General features: G+C 41.8%; 1 protein-coding gene across 2 annotated transcripts in view; it reads left to right on the top strand.

Moving 5' to 3' along the window:
* Positions 1–12469, top strand: part of PDE10A (phosphodiesterase 10A) — a 309321-nt gene that overhangs the window by 226193 nt on the left and 70659 nt on the right. For both annotated transcript variants that reach the window (XM_075064099.1, XM_032790920.2), the window contains exons 6-7: positions 5935–6075; positions 8444–8599. In XM_075064099.1, the coding sequence (XP_074920200.1) occupies positions 5935–6075; positions 8444–8599 (297 nt within the window). The remainder of the gene's footprint in view (positions 1–5934; positions 6076–8443; positions 8600–12469) is intronic.

The raw sequence follows: 12469 nt of genomic DNA, 5'->3' as shown, positions 1-12469 counted from the left end.
AAACCTCCAAGAGCACAACTGTCGAAGCAAAAAAAAAACCAACCCTCCCGGAATGCCGCTCCAAGCACATGCTTGGTTTGCTGGTGCCTAGAGCTGCCATGTACTATGTGGCAATGAGAACCCTGCTACCATGAATTAAAAGTTCCATAGTGTGATTTGACATACCACTATTTGTTTCAGTATTTTTTGATGTCACTCTGATACTGTAACTGCCATGAGAGCTAAAAGTTAAAACAGTAGGTCAAAGCACACGATGGAACTTTTAGTGCATAGCATGCTAGTGCACTGTAGATTCACAGCCTGGCTTGCCCTGTCCAAAGTCTCTTCAGTGACAAGCCCTTAACCTCTCTTCTAACACCGCCAACAATCGTTCTAGTGATATTTATGTGATCTGGATACAGGACTACCATCTAATTTAATGTAGGCCCCTGCAAGCAGATGGCATTTACTTTTATAACACGCACCCAGAGACACAAGTGAAAGTTTCCATATCCTCTGATCCAATCCCCTTCTCATTTTTCATTCCTCTCTCCTACTCTGCTTGAGTTCTGCATGCCCTTCTGCTCCTCTGACTTGACCATTCGTCTGACCTTCCCAACCATTTCTTTGTCCCCCTTTGCATAGTCAAAACTCCCACCTGACAAAACATTTAATACATGAAAAAATTCACAAGATGCATTAAGCACCACCAAAGTCAGCTCATGATTCTGTATTTGTCGCCGTTGTCCTTCTGGCCCCTTGCTACTCCCTTACTTTGTGTTTTGTACCCATGTCATATCGACTTATATTGTGAACTCTTCAGGATAGGGACCTGTCTTTCTGGTGTTTTAATAACATGCTTAGCACAGTTTGGGTGCTGTAAAACAAACAACAATCAGATATAACACAAGAACCTATCAAATGAGGAATCAGTTGGCTGGGACTACTTATGGTGGTAAGTCCTGTGTCTGAGGTGTTTCCAGGATCAGGCCCTGAGATTATGAGATCTACTGGGATTTGCTGCTGCTTTGTCTACAAAGGGTCATTCATATCTAAGGCACTGTAATATTTAAATAATAACAAAATTACTGTTAATTCCCTGATTCAACCTTATGTCCAGACTGAAACCATTTTAGGAAAATAAAAGGACCTCAGAAAGGAGGTGGTGTTTTTGTTCTGGCTTTCAAGGTGATGCTCTGTTCTGAACAGTTTGATTCTCTCATAGCGGAAGAGTACATGCAGTATCACTTTCCACTGTTGGCACAGGAATCTTTAGGTTTGATATACCTAGGATATAGACAAATTCATTAATATTAATTATCCTTAAAAGTAATGTGTGATAGTATTTGAAGCTTGGGAAATTTAATCCCTATAATAGACTTAATGAAAGCAGCATCTGACGGTCAAATTAATCAGTGCAATCATATGACTGCATATGTGTCTGGACAATTAAGACTTTCTGATGCCTAATGAAAAAGCTTGCAAATACATTCTATTGGGAGAAATCATTCCCTAAATATTCTATATTTTCTGATTTTTGTTTCCATAATTTTTAATAGGGACATTTTGTATGAATAAAGATCTTTCATCCTTAGTATATTTCCTGTCTATTTCTTACCAAAAATCATAATGCTGTTTAGCATTACTGTTACTTACTGTATGGAAATCTTGCATATTGTTATTGGTTAAAACAGTTTTACTTAATTTTGCTATTGAAATAAATCAAACTATTTGGACTAATGGTTTCAGCACCAAACTAATAATAAGCCACCCCTTGCCTATTTAAAAAGAGTCTCTTCAAAAAGTGCTTTTGGTTTTATTAATGAAAAGAATATATAAAAAAGGATGGTCCAGTGGCTAGAGCACTAGGTTTCAGACTTGGAAAGCCAGAATGTGTTTCCGTGCTCTGCCACAGACTTCCTGTGTGACTGGGAAGTCACCTAGGCCTGGTCTACACTACACGTTTAAACCGAATTTAGCAGCATTAAACTGATTTAATCCTGCACCCATCCACACAACAAGGCCCTTTATGTCACTATAAAGGGCTCTTTAAACTGGTTTCTGTACTCCTCCCCCACGAGAGGAGTAGCGCTGAAATCGGTATTGCCGTGTCGGATTAAGGTTAGTGTGGCTGCAAATTGATGGTATTGGCCTCTGGACAGTATCCCACAGTGCACCATTGTGGCTGCTCTGGAAAGCGATCTGAACTTGGATGCACTGGCCAGATAAACAGTAAAAGGCCCGTGAACTTTTGAATTTCATTTCCTGTTTGCCCAGCGTGGAGCTCTGATCAGCACGGGTGGCCATGCAGTCCCAAAATCCAAAAAGAGCTCCAACATGGACCGTACGGGAGATACTGGATCTGATCGCGTATGGGGAGACAAATCTGTTCTATCAGAGCTCCATTACAGAAGACAAAATGACAAAGCATTTGAAAAAATCTCCAGGCTATGATAGACAGAGGCCACAGCAGGACACAGGACAGTGCTGCGTGACAAGGGTAAAGGAAAACCAAAGAATTATATGGACATCCTGAGGAGGGAGGAGGACTGAGATTCCAGCTATCCCACAGTCCGTGCAGTCTCCGAAAAGCTTTTACATTCTTGGCTGAGCTCCAGTGCCTGTAGGGTCAAAAACATTGTCTGGTGGTTCAGGTATATCTCGTGAATTACCCTTCCTTCCCGCTGTGAAAGAAAAGAAAAAATCGTTTTTGCCATTTTGCAATGTCACCGTATGTCTACTGCATGCTGCTGGTAGACGTGGTGCTGCAGTGCTGAAGCAGAATCCCTCCCCTTCCTTTCCTGATGGCAGATGGTACAAAATGGTGGAAACCGTCATCAATCCCATGAGTGCTCCTGGCTGGCCTCAGTGAGGTCGACCGGGAGTGCCTGGGTAAAAATGGGAATGACTCCTGTCATTCCTGGCAGACGGTACAAAATGCTTGGTAACGTCCTCATCATAGCAGCTGGAACCTGAGCTCCCATCGCCCCCCTGCCTTTCATGTCTAAAGAAAAGATTCTGTACTTCTGGACTATCATAGCAGCGGAGGCTGCCTCCCCTCATTGTTATCTCACTAAAAAGTCAGTGTTTCTTATTCCTGCATCTTTATTACTTCATCACGCAAATGGGGGACGACTGCCACGGTAGCCCAGGAGGGTGGGGGGAGGAGGGAAGCAATGGGTGGGGTTGTTGCAGGGCACCCTCTAGAATGGCAATGCAGCTCAATCATTTCTGCGGGATCTCTGGGCTCTGATCCGGAGCGGGTGTGCTTCTGGCTCTCAGTACACTTCCCCATATTCTAGCAGGACTGACTCTATTTTAGACAAAACATAAAAGGAGGGAATGACCCGGGAGTCATTCCCATTTTTGTCCCTGCGCCCGGCCGACCTGAGCGAGGCCAGCCAGGAGCACCCGTGACAGCAGCAGACGGTACAAAATGATTGATAACCGTCATTGCCAATTTCCAATTGCAAACGGTCCAAAATGACTGATAACCATCATCTCATTGCCAATTTACAATGGCAGATAGTGCAATAGGGATGGTAACCATCTCTGCTACCTTGCAAAGGCAAATGAATGCTGCTATGTAGCACTGCAGTACCGCCTCTGTCAGCCGCATCCAGTACACATACGGTGACAGTGACAAAAGGCAAAACAGGCTCCGTGGTTGCCATGCTATGGCGTCTGCTAGGGCAATCCAGGGGAAAAAGGGCACAAAATGATTGTCTGCCGTTGCTTTCACAGAGGAAGGGTTGAGTGACGACGTTTACCCAGAATCACCCGTGACACTGATTTTGCACCATCATGCATTGGGATCTCAACCCAGAATTCCAATGGGCGGGGGAGACTGCAGGAACTATGGAATAGCTATGGGATAGCTACCCACAGTGCAACGCTCCTGAAATCGACAGTACATGGACGCACACCACCGAATTAATGTGTTTAGTGGGGCTGCATGCACTCAACTTTATGCGATCTGTTTTACAAAACCGGTTTATGTAAAATCGGAATAATCCCATAGTGTAGACATACCCCCAGCCTCTCTGTGTGTCTGTTCCCCATTTGTAGAATGATTGTGATAGTACTGCCCTACCTCACTGCGGGTGGTTGTGATGGGTATCAGGCCATATAATTACCTAAAGTAGCTAAAGATAAGGGCATGAAATCCTGGCCCCTTGAAGTCAATGGATATTTTGCTATTGATTTCAGTAGAGCCAGGATTTCACTTAAGATTTGAAATATCATTCTGGTTCCTGTGCATATAACTGTCTTACATGACTTTTACATGACAATCACTAACATGTTGCTTTGCCATTCAACTTTGGATGTCTGATTATTTGAAAAGTAAAAAGAAATTATTTTAAAGGGGAAGTGGTTAGGAGCAGGGAAGAGAAAATAACACTCTGACGTAGAGAACGGTATATTTGTGGATATATTTTTACTAACAAGCAAAGAGTAAATTAAGTTGAATGGTCCTGCTCTCTAGAAATGCAACTTAAATAATTATTTAATCCATTAATCACAATTTTAGCTAATTTTCTTGCTGATGCGCATGATTTTCCCAGTATTTCAGCCACTAGTGGCAGCCTGTCAGAAGCTTTTGAGTGACCGAGCAAACCTTCAAATTGTACAGCTAGTACAGTGTCAACTGGCTAGTGAAGAAAGCCAGATAGCTCTGAAGTAGTGACCAACAAAAAACAGTAACTCAAACAGCACTGTCATTGCAATAACAAACAGGCAAATAGTACTAAAACTGTGGGCTAGTTCCTTGTTGAAGATAATGGTGCTACTTTGATTCATGGCAGGCTGGGAAATTGTTTCATGCGTCTAGCAATAAATACCTTACAGAAAGCCATAACTACTTCCATAGACTCATGAAATGGAAGATGATGATCATCTAGTCCATTTGCCTTACAGCATGTGATTATTCCTTGCAGTATGTAGTTGATCCTAAAATCCTTGTGAACATGACTCTCCTAAACTCCCAGTGGGAGATGGGCACTCGGAGGGCTGGCAGGTTAGCCTCTGTGTATGCTTGTGGTTGTGTTCAGTCTATTTATTTTTTGTAATTTAATGTTTGATTTTAATAATAAAGAGGGAAAACATAGATGTTCTAATTTAGTCTCCCTTAGGCCTTAATGCTGCAGTTGTAGCTATGTAACCAGCAGCTTTTTCCTGTGCTGACCCCATTTACTTTACTAATGCTACCTTGGTTTATACTTCAGCTTTATATAAAAAAAAAAAAAGTCATTGTTTTGTGGAGAGCTTTCATAAAGTGAAAGTTGTCATAACTAATTCTGAGTCTTCAGCAACATAATCAGCTTGGATTGATCTTGAGTAGCAAAGCCAGCAAATCAGAATGCATGCAGGGGGACATTTTCATACTTGCTCAGAGGCCCCACTGTCGTCAGTTGTGCTCCACATTGGTTCAAATATCGATCTACCTGGATACAATTGCAGATTCAGGGCCAAAGCCACCTGACCATGGAAACAGAGATGGGGAAGTAACGGGAAAGAGAAATTAGAACTTGGAGTTATCCGTGTTTGTTAAAACTTTTCTATGAAAAGATGGAAGTAAATGTATCCTTGACAAAAGAGTAGTTTTCTGTTATCTGGTCACTTACTGCTCTGGAGTTCTATACGATACATAATGTATTCAAAAGGGCAGAATCTATTTCTGATGTAAGTGAGCACAGCTGATATTGACTACAATAGGTGTTGCATCCATTTATGCCAGGGATGAATTTGCTATTATCTCTTGATGCAGTTGTTGATAGAATTAAGCTGAGTTTATCAGTCCACCTCAGTTTCATTGTTGTCATCTTAAAAATGGATCTACCTAAATTATTTTAATTTATCCTTTAATTCTTCTTCTTATTTATTGTACATAACACAAATTACTGTACAAGTACAGTGAAACTTTCTAATGGCATTTTCTTTCTTTCTTCTGATTAGAGCCTCTGTGTGTTCACACCTCCGGGAGCTAAGGAAGGACAACCACAGCTCATTCCTGCAGGGCCCATTGCACTTGGAACCACAATATCTGCATATGTAGCCAAATATAGAAAAACTTTATTAGTAGAAGATATTCTGGGGGTAAATTACTTTCTCTTTTTAAAGAGATACATACATTTTTTTCCAAAAAATGTATTACTGTTGAAATGTAAACTGGATTATTCATATAGTAAATAATTTACATTGCTACTAGTAGTGTCTGACCAGAAGCATGAATTCTCTGTCTGGATTGGTTTAATAAAAACTCTTCCCTATATATTTTTTTGACTTTTACAAATGTTACACATTTTTAAAAAAGTAACTTTTTTGTGCCAGATGAGGGAAAGAACACTTCTGTGCAATAAAAATCCATGGGGAAAAAAGCATGATCAGCCAAAAATTCCCTTCCTAGCCCTCAGAACAGGCAGTATGCCAAGCCCGACTGCTAAAGTGACTGGCACTCTGTTAACTAGCACGTAGCCAACCAAATTTTGATTTAATACATGACACTACTTGCATTACTTTAAAATTTTCTCAGTAGTTTTCAGTGAATACCTTAATGTTTTATATGTATAGTTCATATTCATAATTAAATTATAGAGTTTTTGTGGGGGAAAATGTATGAGTGTTATCTTCTGGTTTACACTCTCACCAGAGCACCAGTATAGCATGGCAGCTTTTCTCTTATCAGATAGCTCTTTATTTGCAAAGATTGTGCATATCCATATGTGCCGACTCATTCACTTTTGGCTCAGAAGAAATCTTTTCTATTTAATTTATGTTCTTCTAGAATTCAGGCGCTCCATCTCAGCGGAGTGTAAGCAGTGTTAGGGTGGCCTGTGGGTTGGATTTGGGAAAAGTGCAAGGTCTGTTTCCACTGGGCCTGTTTTCCTCTCCTTCCAGACCCCTTATTCTTGTTTGCTTTTCTACAAGGGGTTATTGACCATGGTGAATGGGTTCCAGAGGCTTTGGGAGTGTTTCAACAAGGGGAAGCAGCAGGCCCTTATATGCTGACTTGCTTGCATGGAGAGGGATCATGCAGGCACTAAAAGAGTCTGCCAATGGAAGTAGGATCCTCCTGGTATGTTCCTTGCTGACAACCTGAAGTTCTCCACATTCTCCTTCCTTTGGGGTTGCCTGAGGGAGGAATTATTTACCATTGGCTTGAGTGACAATTGTTTTCAGGCGATGATTGACATTCAGATTGATCTTCGCTGTCATGCTAATCGGGAAACTGATCACCTTATTTGGGGTGAGGAAGGCATTTTTTTTTTCCACTACAGCACATTCGCCAAGCTAGGAGGGGAGTTCTGCTTTCCCTGGGGCACACTGAAAGGATCATCTGTTCAGAGTAGAGAATTAAAGGGCTAGTGCTCAAGAGTGTGGGCCCACAGTTACAACTCGGGATCAGTTACAACCCCAGTAAAAAATAATGTATGGGTAATTTTTCTATTCATAAGTTCCCTTTCATGGGGCCTTTAGTCTGTAAAGCCTGGGGCAATCTTATTAATGGCACAGCTTGGTAGACTGGACCTCTTTGTGGTAGCAGTTCGTAGTCATGACATTCTTTCCTGTAACTTTTGCACAAGTTTCAGAACAGGTATACTAAGGATGGGTGGTAAAACACAACAAGATATGGGGAAGAGCCTTTCTGTCTTGCATAGGTGTAGAGAGAAAACACTTCTGTTCTCAGTATTGGCATAGTTTGGGAATTGTTAGTGCAGATTTGTGTCTCCATGGAGCCTTTGGCACCTAGTGAGTGCCTTAGGCTTTGATTACTTACTCCCACAGAGACTATTGCCTGCCTGGTAATCCTGTGGTTTGAGTTGCTGCAATTCAATTCAGAGGCTATGTCTACACTACTGCAGAATCGATGCTGCTATAATCAATGCACTGGGGATCGATTTAGCGGGTCTAGTGAAGAATGCTCTCCTGTCGACTCCAGTGCTCCACCGGAACGAGAGGAATCAGGGAAGATGAAAGGAGAGTGTCTCCCATTGACCCAGCACAGTGTAGACACAGCAGTAAGTGGACCTAAGCTACGTCAACTCCAGCTACATTATTCACGTAGCTGGAGTAGCATAATTTAGGTCGACTTACCGCAGTAGTGTAGACATAGCTGCAGTTACCCGTGTATTTAGTTTTCTTTCTACCATTGTCCAGACTAGCCTCAGCAATAAAATACTGTTTCTGCTGAGCGTGAGGGTAAAAGAGTTGTACTTTAAAAAAAAAAAAAAAAAAAAAAAAAAAAAAACTTGCATCTGTTACTATAAGTGACTCTAACTTTGGATAAGGTCATTTCTATTTGTAAAATAACCATGGAGAGACATTTTTGATTGAATTCTTGAATGTGAAGGGTTTAGCTGTTTGTGCTAAGTGTTTCAGCCAGCTGAGAGAGAAATGTTGATATATTTTTTTATATTAATGTTATAATATTTACATTTGATGAAACATTGTTTGCACTTTTTAGGATGAACGATTTCCCAAAGGTACTGGACTGGAATCAGGGACTCGTATCCAATCTGTTCTTTGTTTGCCGATTGTTACTGCAATTGGTGATTTGATTGGTATCCTGGAGCTTTATCGGCATTGGGGCAAAGAAGCCTTCCATCTCAGTCACCAGGAGGTAAGGCCTAAAATGCCGCAATTGTTTTATTTTGAATTTCCCTCTTCAAGGTGATGCCAGCTACTTCTGACCCTAGACTTCTTTCTTTCCTCATTTTGTTTCGATATTTTTTGTAACTGAGCCTTGTTACCTACTTGGAGAGTGGGCTTTATAAGGCTGGTTGATGCTTATTGGTATTCTGAATGGGAAGATTCATTTCATACACACAAAATTCTCTAATTGTTTTGTTCCATCTTGTGGAAATAATTTCAAGCATATTGTTACCAATTGTTTATTGATTATGAATTTTAAAATAATAGATTTTATAGATGTTGTCAACACCTTTTCTCTGATCCTCCCTTCCAAAGCTCAGGCTATTGCAAGTGCATGAACTAGTGTTACAGAATGAAACTGCTCCTGTTTAAAAGGACTTTAACAAGTTACTCAGAGCTCAAATGGTCAGCTTTTAAGAAGCATTTATTTTTTGTGTACTGTGCTTATGGTTGCTCCCCTTCAAGTGTGCATGTATTTGATCAGAGATGTTTGGTGGCAGTGCCTGTTCAGGGTCCTCCCCCGCCTCTTTTGGGAGGTTTTCCCTCCAGATGTGGGGGTATGCCAGGATCACGAAGATTCATGTTTTGCCTCACCTACCAATAGGCTATCCTGGTTAGCAGCAGACATTCCTGGTGCATTCCTTATCTGGGGGCATGCACATTCCTCAGAAATGCAATTTCTGTTCAGCCTTTCAGAGCTGAGGTGTAGTGCTATTCGAGGTATGGTGGCTGAGTGATTAAGCTCCTTGACTACAATCCTGAAGGTTAGAGGTTTGAATCTTACTTAGTCTCCCACAGAAAAGCCATCTCCAGTACACCTGGCAAAATGAGTATTTGATCTATCAGGTTAGGGCAGTCAAAGGCAGTTGGACGTGATGACGGCCACATCACTCCCTTATGTACTGTTGGCTGTGAAATTGACATGCCTTAACTGCATCAGTCCTGTGGCTTGGAAAACTGAGAGACTGCAATTCTTTATCATAGAGAGCTCTCTTCACCCAGCCTCAGACCCAGGTTGAGTCTCCAAGTGAACAAAGTGCCCTTTCTACCATGACACCACATTCTGGGAATGCCTTCCAGAAAATGAGTTATACCTCTCCTCACAAAGAGCCTGTTTCAAAAAGATCTTGATTTTCTCACAAGTTGACCATGTCCAAGTCAGGTTCTGGGCTAGATACTATTTGAGGCTCCATGCTCCTCCTGTACCAATAAGACTTTTAAGACTCTGAGTTCCTCTAGGAGCCCCGATTCCAAGTGTGCATCGGTACCTAAACCATTTTTCGTACCATCAAAACATAATCAGGGCAACAGAGAGAAACAGCTTGCTACTTACCTAGTCATTGCGCTAGGTACCTCTGGTACCTAGCGCAATGACTCTTTCAGTTGAAAAAGCCACCTCAGACCACACTCTCTTTGAGGCAGTGAACATTGTTGGTACCAACGACTTCCACTGCAACACACTCATCCAGGTAGACTGCTTTCTCAGTACCGCTAACCCACATGGTCTTGCAGGAGTTTAGATATTCCAACTACCTGTTAGTTTCAGATGATCCTGAGTCTCCCCTCCTCTGAGTACTGAGCATTTATTGGTGCCAGGTTTGACACAGCTGCTGGAATTACATGTCTCCCTGGGATCACCTGACTCACCACTTGAACTTGGAGGTTATAAGATCAGGTTACTGCATTCATTTTATGTGCATCTCCTTCCTCACCCCTTTTCCCTGTCCATTTTCAAGGATCCCTTTCACAAATACTTGAGACAAGAAATTGGTTCCCTTTTATGCTTAAGAGCCATAGAACTAGTTCCTGCTCAGCACAGGGGGAAGGGATTTTACTCCCAAGTATTCTCTGGTCCCATTGAAGAATGGAGAGTGGAGACCTATTCTAGAGCTAAAACTTGAGAACATCTTAGTGAAAGCACAGAAATTTGGAATGGGGACCCTTGCAGCTAAAAAGTCCATCATTGGATCCCGGTGAATGGTTTTTGGCCCTCGACCTTCAGGATGCATGTTTTCATATCACGATTCACCCATCTCACAACAAGATTCTTTTGATTTCTGGTCAGCCGAGACCACTTCCCGTATTGGGTACTTCCATTCAGCCTTTTCTCAGCTCCATGAGTATTCTCAATGGTATTGGCAGTGGTTGCTGCCTGACTGTGTTGGAGAGTGATGATAGTTTTTCCATACCTCAACAATTGGCTGCTCAAAGGCTGGTCTTTCTGTGAGGTTCTTTCCACCATGAAGACAGCTTTGTCCTTTTCCTCAGGCTAGGTCTCCAGGTCAGTGTAGAAAAGTCCACTTTGCCCCCTCTACAAAGGATAGAATTCATAGGGACCTCCTTAGACACAGTAGCATCCAGAGCTTACCTACCCATGGACTCATTCTCGACCCATTCAAACCTCATTGCAAAGATTCATATAAGCCCCTGGACTTGAGAAGAAATTGTCTTCAGCTTCTGGGACATACAGAGGTAGACACTGTCATAACATGTCATGCAAGGTGATGCCTTTTCTGCTTCCAGTTTATATACTGAAGAACCTTCACAATGTCTGTGTCAGTGTCCTCTTTATCCAGCCAGCTCCAACCATCACCTTAAAGACAGATTTAACTTTATCGTTGGGTTGGGAGGCTTATCTAGGGACATACACCATTTATGTCAGATGGTCTGCCCAAGAAGGTCGTTTACACATCAACCTTCTGGAGCCAAGGACAGTCAGGAATCAGAGACAAATCTGTTAATATCATGACAGACAGCATAGCTTGCATGTTTTACGTCAACCAATGATGGTTGGCAAGATCCTCTTCTCTTTGTGCCGAAGCACTAAAGCTGTGGAACTACAGTTACTACACAGAGTGAGTAACCTCACCTTCCCTAGAGTAACTTTAAAAGTTAATAAAACCATAGTTCTTTAGGTCTTACACATATTTTGTTCTGTACAAAGCTGTGTGTATATTGGACAGTTTGTTTACATTTGGGACCTACTTTAAACTAATTGCCACATTTCCAATAATGCATTAGCTTTATGTTAAGAAATAAATAATGCTTCATAAAATGTTTTAATTCTAATCTAAGCATTTTTAAGGTAGCTTGTATCCTTTTAATCTTTTTAATTTTATCTCACAAAACATTGTATGCAACAGTTATGCAGTTAAAAAAGCTACAGAATCTTCTATAGGACATATATATATTAATAGAGCAGTAGTTCTAAAATTTTAGGAACCCGAGGACCCCCATTTTGATGTAAGAGTTTTCAGGGACCCCCAGGCGCCCTGTTCAGCCTTTGCCCCTTCCCCGAGGCTCCACCCTTTCCCTGAGGCCCCACCCCTACTCACTCCATCTCCCCTCCCTCTCTCCTCCACCCTCACTCACAGGAGTGGATGCAGGATGCAAGCTCTGGGAGAGAGTTTGGGTGCAGGAGGCACTGGAAAGGAGGGGGAGGAGTTGATCAGCAGGGCCTGCGGACCCCCTGGGGTACCCTCGGGGAACCCCAGTGGTCCACACACCCCAGCTTGAGAAATACTGTAATAGAGTATATAGCAGTAGACTTTTTACAGTTCTGTTGGTTCACAACAAAACCTGTGTGCTCTAAGGACAGGAGAGTGTGCCTGATAGCACATCTTATTTAAACTTAGTTAACTACAAATTATATGACATTTGTTTGAAATGTTGTACAGAAACTGACATATTTTAAACAGTAGTCTTGTTTTAGTGGTCATATCCAATTCTTCTGCAACACAAATGGCAATGAAAAAAGCAGTGTCTGTCCACAAGCAGAGATTTTCCCTTAGAAATATTAGTTGTTTAATGGATTGGTCCTCACGAAGAATATTTCATT

The sequence above is a fragment of the Chelonoidis abingdonii genome, chromosome 3 (assembly GCF_003597395.2).
Source record: "Chelonoidis abingdonii isolate Lonesome George chromosome 3, CheloAbing_2.0, whole genome shotgun sequence".
NCBI lineage: Eukaryota > Metazoa > Chordata > Testudines > Testudinidae > Chelonoidis > Chelonoidis abingdonii.
The sequence above is the reverse complement of the archived record's forward strand: the minus strand, read 5'-3'. Positions and strand labels throughout refer to the sequence as shown.